This window comes from Microcaecilia unicolor, chromosome 1 (genome assembly GCF_901765095.1).
Source record: "Microcaecilia unicolor chromosome 1, aMicUni1.1, whole genome shotgun sequence".
Classification (NCBI taxonomy): Eukaryota; Metazoa; Chordata; class Amphibia; order Gymnophiona; family Siphonopidae; genus Microcaecilia; species Microcaecilia unicolor.
Genome location: NC_044031.1, coordinates 24135349 through 24148960, shown reverse-complemented (window position 1 = coordinate 24148960; position 13612 = coordinate 24135349). Strand labels below are relative to the sequence as shown.

At 46.8% G+C, this 13612-nt stretch overlaps 2 protein-coding genes across 3 annotated transcripts in view; one reads left to right on the top strand and one right to left on the bottom strand.

The window, feature by feature from the left end:
• LOC115463370 (gastrula zinc finger protein XlCGF26.1-like) overlaps positions 1–13612 on the top strand; it is a 952960-nt gene that overhangs the window by 530070 nt on the left and 409278 nt on the right. The window lies entirely within an intron of this gene.
• The window catches only part of LOC115463285 (oocyte zinc finger protein XlCOF6-like), a 58044-nt gene continuing 52109 nt past the window's right edge, over positions 7678–13612 (bottom strand). Inside the window, exons 4-5 of the mRNA XM_030193661.1 lie at positions 8451–10384; positions 7678–8366 (exon numbers count right to left, since the gene is read on the bottom strand). Of these exons, the coding sequence (XP_030049521.1) occupies positions 8067–8366; positions 8451–10384 (2234 nt within the window). The 3' untranslated portion in view covers positions 7678–8066. The remainder of the gene's footprint in view (positions 8367–8450; positions 10385–13612) is intronic.

Sequence of the window (13612 nt, the reverse complement as noted above, 5' to 3'; positions counted from 1 at the left end):
TTGCTATGGCCTTGTCCCTCACTGTGTCACAGCACCCATGTCACCTCAGATATATACATCTCACTAGACTCTAAAGAGCCCTCTGGAAAGGATGGCCACACACTAGAAGTCACGTGTGCCGGTCCCCCCTTTGGGGGCCCGGCAAGAGGGGAATGTAGAAATATGCTGTCACTTGCTCTCAGTGAAATACAGGCCAATGGCTCAGGCTAAGAACTAGGCCTGTAAAAATCAAAGTTCATCTCTGACACAGATACATTTCACTGCAGCAAGAGCTGAAGTGAGTTCCCAGAAAGCTGACAGGGGAGGGGGGAGTCTGCTCTGTCAACAATGGTAGGACTGACACCTGCAAGAAGTCATGAGCAAAGATGTTTTGGCTAGTGGAAGATAGTAGTGGGTCAGGTGCAAGTAGGATGAGAACATCCAAAGGGGGGCTGAAAGGGACTTGGAAGGATGTCATATCATTTGTTTATACTTCGGTTTTAGAAACATATGAAGTCATTCTTATCAACTGATAATGGCCAAAGAGTTCTGGTGAGAAGGTGGGGGTCCATAGCAATGAATAGGACGAAGAGGGTATAAAAAAAAAGCAGTATTCTGGGTGATCAAGGGAGAAGAGGGGAGAAGCCAGGAGACAGAAGACTGACAACATTTGCTACGTGTCTCAGGGTCTACTGTGTTGTGCAGGCAAGGGTGGGATACCCACACTGGTGAGGTAGGCATTTTTGGTTGGATTGGAAGGAGGGGGGCATTTTAATTTACAGTTTCTGTTTTTCCTGAAACCAAGTGGCCAATTTGGGTTGCAGATTCAGTTTCAGCAGAAACCAAAACTCCTGGGTTTCAGTCAGGCTTTCTGTGGAAATGGATTGCTTTTTGCTTTTGCCCAAGTCCTTTGTTCTATGTTTACAGTTCTTAATTTCACTGTGTTATCCGTGCTGTATGTATGTATATATTTCCACTATTCATGATGTATTGTAAGCCAAATTGCGCCTGCAAAGAGGTGGGAAAATGTGGGATACAAATGCAATAAATAAATAAATACATACATAAAACTCTGCACACTTTAATCGGACACTGAGTGGAGGAGTCAGATCCTACAGACACTGGTACAGCCAATCTGACATTTGCAATCAGGTGACACTTAGATAAATCATGTCCTCAATGAGGAGAGACAGAAGGAAGATGAGGAATGCAGTGGTATAATGCCTGTAAATAATAGTAATTTTGTGTTATCTTCAAGGTTTTCATAGTGTTCTGCACCCAGAAGACTTATATTAATTTTTATAGTGTAGCCCTAAAATGTAGGGTTGCACGCTAATCGTGATTAACAAGCTAAGCATTAATCACTACTAAAAAAATGAATTGTAGTTGATTAACCGACCTCCGCCCCTGCTCACCCACCCAGTCCGGCATCTCTTGCTCCCCTTCCCTCCCCTCCTGGTTTACCTTGTTAGTTGTCTTGCAATAAAGCTTCGCCCTGCAGCATATTGAAACGCTCCCTCCACCTGCACCAGGTCTTTCCTTCTGACTTGTCCCACCCCTTTCTAATGCAGCTTCCTATTTTCAGAAAGGGGAGCTGGATCAGAAGGAAAGGCCTGGTGCAGGCCGAGGCAGCGTTTCAATATGCTGCTGGGCGAAGATTTACTGTAAGACAACTGATGAGATAAACTGGGAGGGGAGAGCCGCTGCCGCCTGGGAGAGATGGCAGGCGGGAGGAATTTAGGGAAAATGTGGGGAAGCATATTAGAGAGAGAGGGAGACAGAGAATGGGTGGGGGGGGGGGCACAGGCAGAAAGAGAGATTGAGAGAATGGGTGAAAACACGGGGGGGGGGGAATATAACAAAGAGAATGGGTGAAGCCCCCCCCCCCCAATGCTACAATACCTGTTCAATGGTTGGTGGGGTAGCTGACGCCCCACCAGCTGAGAAAATCAACATCCTAAGTCACCCCCCCCACCCTTCCTCCTCGTACTGCCTCAGGAGAAAGGAAGTCAGCAAGGTGCCTCCAGCCACGAATGCTTACAGTCTCCAAGCAAGCTTAGTTAGCGCATGAACTGAGCATGCTTGGGGAGTGCCGGCATCAGCGGCTGGAGGCACCCTGCTGACTTCCTTGCGATTGAGGCAGCACAAGGAAGAAAGGGAGACACTTTGGCAATAGATTTCTTCGACTAGCTTCAGCATCTCCACCAGCAAAGGTATGATATCTAATGGGGGGGGGGGGGAATGTGCCCCCCTGCCCATCCCTGTGCCCCTCCCCCAATGAACACCTGGCTATGGTCCAACATTAGTTGTCATTACAAATTTTAATCAAATGGTAGCCCTACTAAAATGTGTTTAATGTCTTTAATGACCTGTTCCTTGCCAAATCCAGAGGCCACTACTCCATCCTCATCCTCCTTGATCTATCCGCCGCTTTTGATACTGTGAATCATGACTTACTTCTTGCCACACTGTCCTCATTTGGGTTCCAGGGCTCTGTCCTCTCCTGGTTCTCCTCCTATCTCTCCCACCGCACCTTCAGAGTTCACTCTCATGGATCTTCCTCCACCCCCATCCCGCTCTCTGTTGGAGTTCCCCAGGGATCGGTCCTTGGACCCCTCCTCTTCTCAATCTACACCTCTTCCCTGGGCACCCTGATCTCATCTCATGGTTTCCAGTATCATCTCTATGCTGATGATACCCAGCTATATCTGTCCACACCAGACATCACCGCAGAGACCCAGGCAAAGGTATCAGCCTGCCTATCTGACATTGCTGCCTGGATGTCCAACCGCCACCTGAAACTGAACATGTCCAAGACCGAGCTCGTCTTTCCACCAAAACCCACGTCTCCTCTTCCTCCACTTTCTATCTCAGTTGATAACACCCTCATTCTCCCCGTCTCATCTGCCCGCAACCTCGGAGTCATCTTTGACTCCTCCTTCTCTGCGCATATCCAGCAGACTGCCAAGACCTGCCGCTTCTTCCTCTTTAACATCAGCAAAATTCGCCCTTTCCTCTCTGAACACACCACCCAAACTCTTGTCCATGCTCTCATCACCTCTCGTCTTGACTACTGCAACTTACTCCTCACTGGCCTCCCACTTAGCCATCTATCCCCCCTTCAATCTGTTCAGACCTCTCCTCAGGTCACTTCACTGGCTTCCAATCAGATACCGCATTCAATTCAAGCTTCTCCTTCTTACCTACAAATGCATTCAGTCTGCTGCCTCTCACTACCTCTCCTCCCCCTATGTTCCCGCCCGTAACCTCCGTTCACAGGACAAATCCCTCCTCTCTGTACTCTTCTCCAACACCGCCAACTCCAGGCTCCGCTCATTCTGCCTCGCCTCACCCTATGCTTGGAACAACCTTCCTGAGCCCTTACGCCAAGCCCCCTCCCTGCCCATCTTCAAGTCTTTGCTTAAAACCCACCTCTTCAATGCTGCATTCGGCACCTCTTACCGTTCACTAAACCCAGACTGCCCCAATTTGACCACCCCTATCGGACTGTCCGTTCACTTGTCTCTTAGATTGTAAGCTCCTTGAGCAGGGACTGTCCCTCTATGTTAAATTGTACAGCGCTGCGTAACCCTAGTAGCGCTTTAGAAATGTTAAATAGTAGTAGTAGTAAATAGTTTAATGTTGTTCTCACTTCTAAGGATTTTTACTGCTGCGGTCACTTTCTGCAGTGATATGTGAGCAATGCATTGTGTGTAATGTAGTCTCACATCTACTGTAGCCACCCCTGCTTGTTTGTATAAAGTTCGTTATTAGTGGCCTATTCTCCTGCAAAGGCCTCCTCTCTTTCTCAGCCGAGCTTGATTCCTGGTCTACATGCTGTTGTTTCCTGATTATTCCTACTATCTTTGTTCCAAAGCATCAGACCTCTCTCTCCAATCAAGGACTGCCCCTCTGTGACCACCTCTGCTACCTAACATAGTAGATGACGGCAGAAAAAGACCTGCATGGTCCATCCAGTCTGCCCAACAAGATAAACTCATATGTGTTACTTTTTGTGTTACCTGACCTTGATTTGTTTAAGTCTGCCCAGCACTAGCCCCACCTCCCAACCACTAGCCCCGCCTCCCACCACCGGCTAGGTTCTGTCCCTTTACCTCACCTTTCTTGACCTCCCTGTCTTCACTAGCTCAGATATTCTCCATCTTGCCAGACGCATATGTTCCCCTGCTCCCCTGCAGTGAACTTGTCTTTTTACCTCTGCTCATTCACTCTCTTTTACAATAGTTCACAAACGAAGCATCCCATCTCTGAACTGCTTTCATCTACTTGACCACTCTCCCACCTCCACAATACAGCTTCCTTTTCTTCAGATGTCCACCTCCACCCTCCGATTCAGCTTTCAGAACCAGGGGCGTAGCCATGGGTGGGCCTGGACGGGCCCAGGCCCACCCATTTTCCCTCCAGGCCCGCCCATCCTTCGCACGCTGTCCCTGCCCTTTTGTCCCGTGGAGGCAGTGTTCAGCGTTTCCTTCCTACCATGTCTTCTCCCCAGGCTCCGCTGCATCGTCCCTGCAAGAGGAATCGTTTTCCTTTTCGGCCGTCGCGCTGCGCTGCCATACACACAGGCAGCTTTGCTCCTCCCCTGCCGCGTCCATTCTGGCCCTCTCTGATGCACTTCCTGTTAGGGCCGGATGAACGCGGCAGGGGAGGAGCGAAGCTGCCTGTGTGTATGGCAGCGCAGCGCGACGGCCGAAAAGGAAAACGATTCCTCTTGCAGGGACGATGCAGCGGAGCCTGGGGAGAAGACAGGGTAGGAAGGAAGGGCTGCGACAGCGCAGAAGGATGTGGATTCGTGGGCCTGGGGGGAAAGTGGCTGAGCTGCTGGGACATAGGAGGGAGAGGAGGAAGGGACTTGAGGGAAGGAAGAGAGAGCTACTGGGACATGGGAGGGAGAGGAAGAAGGGACTGGAGGGAAGGGAGAAGCTGCTGGGACATGGGAGGGAGAGAAAGAAGGGACTGGAGGGAAGGGAGAAGCTGCTGGGACATGGGAGGGAGAGAAAGAAGGGACTGGAGGGAAGGGAGAAGCTGCTGGGACATGGGAGGGAGAGGAAGAAGGGACTGGAGGGAAGGGAGAAGCTGCTGGGACATGGGAGGGAGAGGAAGAAGGGACTGGAGGAAAGGGAGAGAGCGTCTGGGACATGGGAGGGAGAGGAAGAAGGGACTGATGGGAAGGGAGAGCTGCTGGGACATGGGAGGGACTGGCGGGAAGGGAGAGAGCTACTGGACAAGGGAGGAAGAGGAAGAAGGGACTAGAGGGAAGGGAGAAGCTGCTGGGACATGGGAGGGAGAGGAAGAAGGGACTGGAGGAAAGGGAGAGAGCGTCTGGGACATGGGAGGGAGAGGAAGAAGGGACTGATGGGAAGGGATAGCTGCTGGGACATGGGAGGGACTGGCGGGAAGGCAGAGAGCTACTGGACATGGGAGGGAGAGGAGGAAGGAAGGGACTGGAGAGCTACTGGACAAGGGAGGAAGAGGAAGAAGGGACTAGAGGGAAGGGAGAGAGCTGCTGGACATGGGATGGAGAGGAGGAGGGGATTGGATGGAAGGGAGAGAGCTGCTGGACATGGGAGGGAGAGGAGGAAGGGGCTGGAGAGCTGCTGGACAAGGAAGGAAGAGGAAGAAGAGACTAGAGGGAAGAGAGTTGCTGGACATGGGAGGATAGGGAGAGAAAGAGGGGAGATGGATGAAAGGATGCAGAGAGAAAGGGGAGAAACTAGAAGGATGTGGAGAGAGGGAGGAGACTGAACAGAAAAGGGTAGCGAGATAGACACTGGATAGAAGGAGAGGGGAGATAGAGACACTAGATGGAAGGATCAGGAGAGAGGGTAGATGGGGGGGAAGGATAAGGAGAGAAAGAGGGAAGACACTGGATGGAAGGGTAGGGAGAAAAAGGAGACGCTGGATGCAAAAGAAAGGGGAGACACTGGAAGGATGGGGGGAGAAAGAAGGGAGCTGCTGGATGGAAAGAGGGAGAGGACAGAGTAGGGAAAGACTGGAGAATAAGAGGAAGGGGCATGTGGCGAACAAGGGTGAGGAAAAGATGAAAAGCCAAAGGTGATGAATGGACAGGAAACCCTGGCAAGAGAAAGACGAAGGAAAGCAGAATCTAGAGACTGGGAGCAACACAATGAGAAAAAGTAAATGGCCATACAACAAAGGTAAAGAAAATAATTTTATTTTTAATTTAGGATAAAGTAATATGGTACCTGTGTTAATAAAGGTTCAGAGACTTCCTTCCTTAGGTCAGGAGAGGATACCGCAACAGCATTATACTGACCTGAGGCAGGAGGTTTTGGCCTCTGAAAGCTCACTGAAAAGTGTGACTAAATTTTGCTGGGGGAGGGGGGTAGAGAGAAAATTTTGTGCCCACCCACTTTGGGTTCAGGCCCACCCAAAATTGGCAGTCTGGCTACGCCACTGTTCAGAACTACAAAGTCTTTTTACCTTGGGGCTGTAACTTCTGAGAATCTACGAACTGTGAGTACATCAGCTGCATTTATTCAATAAAGTCAATTTCAGAAAAGAACGGCTTCCAGTGTGTGCAGAGGTTATACTTCTTGGATATTAAAGCTTCAAGGATATTATGCTTTAAGAAGCCTTGGCACATAGCTAAATTTAACGCTGAGAAAGTTCCTGGTACTAAGTTTACAGCATGTACACAGTAGAAACAAAGAACAACGTCCATATTCATTCTTCATATTCTGGCAGCATAACCTTCTTTTAATGATCATTGTCTCTGTCTCCCGAGTCCCAGAAACGAAATTAAAGTCCACCAGACACCGTGCCTTCGTTACCACCCCTTTTCACTGGAATTCCATTCCCCTTTCTATCCAGGCTTGAAGACTTGGCTTTTCCATCAAGCATTTGACTCCACCTAGGTTTTGTTTTTTCCCTACCCATTTCATGTCATCCCACCCTTCCTCTTGCCTTGTTTTGTAGTCTTTATTCTTTGGTTTGAGTGGTTACTTTTTATTTATTTTTTTATTTATTGCATTTGTTTCCCACATTTTCCCACCTTTTTGCGGGTTCAGTGTGGCTTACAATATGAGTTAAATGATGGAAATACAATTTGTTACAGATTGGTTATGGATTACATTGTGCAGAGTTATGCGAGACAATCGAGGTGTCGTTAAGGAATGTAACAAAAAAAGTTTATTTATTTATTTGTTGCATTTGTATACCACATTTCCCCACATTTTCCCACATATTTGTAGGCTCAATGTGGCTTACAAAGATCCGGTGAGGCGAGTACAAACTCCAGTGGACAAATACAGAGTAGAAGTACAATTAATTAGATTAGGTGTGGATTGTCCCATGCAGTTTACAAGAATGAGATCGTACGGAAAGGAACTGAGTGTTGTCCGTTTCTTAGTTTAATTGTTGTGTTTCATTATTCGATGTTTATGTTGGTTCTGCAGGGTATGTTTTTCTGAAAAGGTGAGTCTTTAGGGTTTTTTTTGGAAGTTTAGATGATTATTCATGGTTTTCAGGTCTTTTGGTACTGTAGTCCAGAGCTGAGTGCATATATAGAAAAAAAACGGATGCGTATGTTGATTTATATTTCAGTCCCTTGCATCTTGGGAAGTGAAGGTTTAGGTACGTTCTTGCTGATTCTAGTGTTTCTAGTTGGTAAGTCGATTAGTTCGGGCACGAAGGTAGCAGCTAGGCCATGGATTATTTTGTGAACCAGAGTACAAATCTTGAAGGCAATAAGTTCCATTTCTTTTTCTGATTTTATGTGAATTTTAGCTCTGTGATCTGCTAGTTAGTTAATGGTGGTATAGCAAATCTCAAGAAATGGATAAATAAAATAGTAACAGGTCCATAGTGCTTTGCAGTAGAATCCATGATGGTATGGTTCTGGCCTTATCTATACACAAAAAGGTTGATCAGGTTGTGCTCCTACATGATGGGAAATATTTCTGTATTTTTCTGTCATATCTTCTTGAACTCAGATTACATTATCTCCTGTACCTGCAGGGATCCACTTAAATGTAGTTAATGTCTCCCATGCAGGTCTTTTGGTGAACTTTTAGAGATAAAAGCCAGATGAAGCTTTTATTATACTAAGAACACGGAAATGGTTTGTCTCCTGTGTGGATCATTTGGTGAAGTTTTAGCTGTGAAAGCCAAGTAAAGCTTTGATTACACTTACTACATGAAAATGGTTTGTCTCCCGTGTGGGTCATTTGGTGAGCTTTTAGAGTTGAAGGCTGATTGAAGCTTTTTTTACACTCAGGACATGAAAATGGTTTTTCTCCTGTGTGGGTCATTTGGTGACGTTTTAGATGTAAAATTCGAGTGAAGCTTTTATTACACTCACTACATGGAAATGGTTTGTCTCCTGTGTGGATCATTTGGTGAGTTTTTAGCGTTGAAAGGAGAGTGAAGCTTTTATTACATACAGTACATGGAAATGGTTTGTTTCCTGTGTGGATTGTTTGGTGAAGTTTTAGCTGTGAAAGCCAAATGAAGCTTTTATCACACTCACTGCAAGCAAATGGTTTGTCTCTGTGGGTTCTTTGGTGAGCTTTTAGAAGTGAAAGTCGAGTGAAGGTTTTACTGCACTCAGTGCATGGAAACAATTGGTCTCCTGTGTGGATCATTTGGTGTCCTTTTAGATTTGAAAGTTTAGTAAAGCTTTTATTACACTCAATACATGCAAATGGCTTTTGTCCTGTGTGGATCATTTGATGAGTTTTTAGACTTGAAAGCCAAATGAAGCTTTTATTACACTCAGTACATGGAAACGGTTTGTCTTCTGTGTGGAGCAGTTGGTGAGATTTTAGATGTGAACGTGAAAGGAAGCTCTTATTACACTCGGTACATGCAAATGGCTTGTCTCCCATGTGCATAACTTGGTGCATTTTTAGAGCTGAAAGGTAAAGGAAGCTTTTATTACACTCAGTACATGAAAATGGTTTTTCTCCTGTGTGGGTCATTTGGTGACGTTTTAGATGTAAAATTCGAGTGAAGCTTTTATTACACTCACTACATGTAAATGGTTTGTCTCCTGTGTGGATCATTTGGTGAGTTTTTAGAGTTGAAAGGAGGGTGAAGCTTTTATTACATACAGTACATGGAAATGGTTTGTTTCCTGTGTGGATCATTTGGTGTCCTTTTAGATTTGAAAGTTTAGTAAAGCTTTTATTACACTCAATACATGCAAATGGCTTGTGTCCTGTGTGGATCATCTGATGAGTTTTTAGACTTGAAAGCCAAATGAAGCTTTTATTACACTCAGTACATGGAAACGGTTTGTCTTCTGTGTGGAGCAGTTGGTGAGATTTTAGATGTGAACGTGAAAGGAAGCTCTTATTACACTCGGTACATGCAAATGGCTTGTCTCCCATGTGCATAACTTGGTGCATTTTTAGAGCTGAAAGGTAAAGGAAGCTTTTATTACACTCAGTACATGAAAACAGTTTGTTGCCCATGTGGATCATTTGGTGACGTTTTAGATATGAAAGCCAAGGGAAAGTTTTATCACACTCGGTACATGCAAATGGTTTGTCTCCCGTATGGATCATTTGGTGAGTTTTTAGAGCCGAAAGCTGAGTGAAGCTTTTATTACATGCAGTACATGCAAACAGTTTGTCTCCCATGTGGATCTTTTGGTGACGTTTTAGGTGTGAAAGGGAAAGAAAGCTTTTATTACACTCGGTGCATGCAAATGGTTTGTCTCCCGTATGGATCATTTGGTGCGTTTTTAGAGCCGAAAGCTGAGTGAAGCTTTTATTACATGCAGTACATGCAAACAGTTTGTCTCCCATGTGGATCTTTTGGTGACGTTTTAGATGTGAAAGGGAAAGAAAGCTTTTATTACACTCGGTGCATGCAAATGGTTTGTCTCCCGTATGGATCATTTGGTGCGTTTTTAAAGCCGAAAGCTGAATGAAGCTTTTATTACACTCAGTACATCGAAATCGTTTCTCATTTCTGTGATTCCTTTTGTGCATTGGGAGCTCTGAAAACAGGGGAAAGCGCTTATTACATTTAGGCCCAATATGACTGATGTTCCTATTATATGTAGTACGTGTAAATTCTTTCTGGTGTTTTTTCCCTTTCCTTTTATCATGGAATTTAGAAGTCTCTTGATCACTATTCGTTTGGAAGGGTCTCTCTGCTAGGTATCTCTGGTGTTCAGGGATGTTACTAAGCTCCCTGTCATTTCTCTCACAGTTGCTGACTCCAGCCAGTGAGTCTCCTGCAGGGTCTCTTTGCTCCTTTGATTCCTGCTCACATTTCCTTGTGCTAATCCTCTTGGATCCCTGGGAAATATTCTCACAGACATTTTCTGAATATTTTTGAATTTCTTCCATTTCTGCAGGATGTTCTCCTTGATTCTTTTGTAGCTTCCTTTCTTGTGTGATCCGATGATCTGCTGGACATAAAACGAAGGTATTAATCGTGTGTCAGAAGATGAGGAAGACAAGACATATTGTGGGAATTTCTAAGCATGGCTTAAGGATTGGTGGTATCTTATTTGCATACAATTTCTTAAAGCCTTTGTCTCCACACAATTTGTGAGATGATCCGTGGAGGAGTGGCCTAGTGGTCTTTGGTCCTGGGGAACTGAGTTTGATTCCCACTTCATGCACAGGCAGCTCCTTGTGACTCTGGGCAAGTCACTTAACCCTCCATTGCCCCATGTAAGCCGCATTGAGCCTGCCATGAGTGGGAAAGTGCAGGGTACAAATGTAACAAAAATAAAATAGATATTATTGGAGATTCTACATGGAATGTTGCTACTATTGGAGATTCTACATGGAATGTTGCTATTCCACTAGCAACATTCCATGTAGAAGGCTGCGCAGGCTTCTGTTTCTTTGAGTGCAGGACCTCAGACTCAAAGAAGCAGAAGCCTGCGCGGCCACATTGGTGATCTGCAAGGGCCGACTTCTAGTGGAATAGCAACATTCCATGTAGAATCTCAAATAGTAGCAACAGTGGAGGAGTGGCCTAGTGGTTAGGGTGGTGGACTTTGGTAGACTCCATGTAGAAGGCAGTGCAGGACGTCAGACTCACAGAAGCAGAAGCCTGCGCGGCCACATTGGTGATCTGCAAGGGCCGACTTCTACATGGAATGTTGCTAGTGGAATAGCAACATTCCATGTAGAATCTGAAATAGTAGCAACAGTGGAAGAGTGGCCTAGTGGTTAGGGTGATGGACTTTGGTCCTGAGGAACTGAGTTCGATTCCCACTTCAAGCACAGGCAGCTCCTTGTGACTCTGGGCAAGTCACTTAACCCTCCATTGCCCCATGGAAGCCGCATTGAGCCTGCCATGAGTGGGAAAGCGCGGGGTACAAATGTAACCAAAATAAAATAAATACTATGGGAGATTCTACATGGAATGTTGCTATTCCATTAGCAACATTCCATGTAGAAGCCTGCACGGCCACATTGGTGATCTGCAAGGGCCGACTTCTAGTGGAATAGCAACATTCCATGTAGAATCTGAAATAGTAGCAACAGTGGAGGAGTGGCCTAGTGGTTAGGGTGATGGACTTTGGTCCTGAGGAACTGAGTTCGATTCCCACTTCAGGCACAGGCACAGGCAGCTCCTTATGACTCTGGGCAAGTACTTAACCCTCCATTGCCCCATGTAAGCCGCATTGAGCCTACCATGAGTGGGAAAGTGCAGGGTACAAACGTAACAAAAAATTAAAAAAAGTAATGTGCAGACATAAGAGCTTGAAGAATGATCTTAATAAGAATATATCAAAATCTGCTTATTAGAGAGTTTCTTGCACAGTGATGAAGCAATAACAGCTGATCCAAAATCCAACTGAAACTGTTGGGCCAAGTTTCTCTCCATCCTAACTTCCAAAAGGAAGAACAGCTTGTGAATGGAACTTTTGCAGACAATCTGTTTAATGTGTCTGAATATGCGTGGGATAAACATAAAGGAATCCTCAGGAGCTTAGCCGAGATTGGGTGGCAGAGCCGGTGGTGGGAGGCGGGGATGGTGCTGGGCAGACTTATACGGTCTGTGCCAGAGCCGGTGGTGGGAGCCGAGATTGGGTGGTTGGGAGGCGGGGATAATGCTGGGCAGACTTATATGATCTGTGCCAGAGCCGGTGGGGGGAGACGAGATTAGGTGGTTGGGAGGCGGTGATAATGCTGGGTAGACTTATACGGTCTGTGCCAGAACCGATGGTTGGGAGGCGGGGATAGTGCTGGGCAGACTTATACGGTCTGTGCCAGAGCCAGTGGTGGGAGCCGAGATTGGGTGGCTGGGAGGTGGGGATAATGCTGGGCAGACTTATATGATCTGTGCCAGAGCCAGTGGTGGGAGGTGGGGCTGGTGGTTGGGAGGCGGGGATAGTGCTGGACAGACTTATACGGTCTGTGCCACAGCCGGTGGTGGGAGGCAGGGATAGTGCTGGGCAGACTTATATGGTCTGTGCCACAGCCGATGGTGGGAGGCAGGGATAGTGCTGGGCAGACTTATACGGTCTGTGCCAGAACCGGTGGTTGGGAGGCGGGGCTGGTGGTTGGGAGGCGGGGATAGTGCTGGGCAGACTTATACGGTCTGTGCCAGAGCCGGTGGTGGGAGCCGAGATTGGGTGGTTGGGAGGCGGGGATAATGCTGGGCAGACTTATATGGTCTGTGCCAGAGCCGGTGGTGGGAGGCGGGGATAGTGCTGGGCAGACTTCTACGGTCTGTGCCAGAGCCGGTGGTGGGAGGTGGGGCTGGTGGTTGGGAGGCGGGGCTAGTGCTAGGCAGACTTCTATGGTCTGTCCCCTGAAGAGGACAGGTACAAATCAAGGTAGGGTATACACAAAAAGTAGCACGTATGAGTTTATCTTGTTGGGCAGACTGGATGGACCGTGCAGGTCTTTTTCTGCCGTCATCTACTATGTTACTATAAGTAAAGATGAACTATTTATGTTTTAATTCGTTTTTATTAACAGATTCAGTAAATATTGTACATGTTCCAGTTTCTCAACTCAGACATTTCCGCCTCCGTCACTTACATGTACATCAAATATATCAACCTGATTACAACTTTTATTTGTGAACATCCTACTCTATCTCCCCATTCCCCCCCCCTCTTCTTCCGCCCTCCCCCCTTATCCCATCCCTACCAGGGTCGCTCTCACTCCAAATTTCTTTCCAATGTCCTATGTTTACATGTTTAACAAATAACTCCTTGCTGCTGGCGTTAATGTATTCCACAGCGGGCTCCAGCGCTGTGTGAATGCTTTTTTGTACCCCTGTGGTTGCTTGTTCATTTCCAATCTTTCAAATCGCATGAGCTCTATCATACCTCCCCGCCAGTGCTGTACTGAGGGCCTCTTCGGAACTAACCAATGCTGTAGAATAGCTTTTTTCCCAAAAATTATAGTTCGTAAAGCAAATTGCTGCATTCCTCTTGGAGTAGGCCGTGGTAGCCTCAGGTCGCCAAACAGTATTCCAGGTTGTGGTCTCCACGTCACATTCCAAATTTTTGAAATCTCTTGCAGAAATAATCTCCAAAAGTTCCGGATGTGGGGGCATGTCCAAAACATGTGTCCCAGCTCTGCGCCCTCCAACCCACACTTGGGGCAAGCACCATCTGGGGAGAGACCCATGTGGAAAGCACGCCGTGGTGGAACATGCGCTC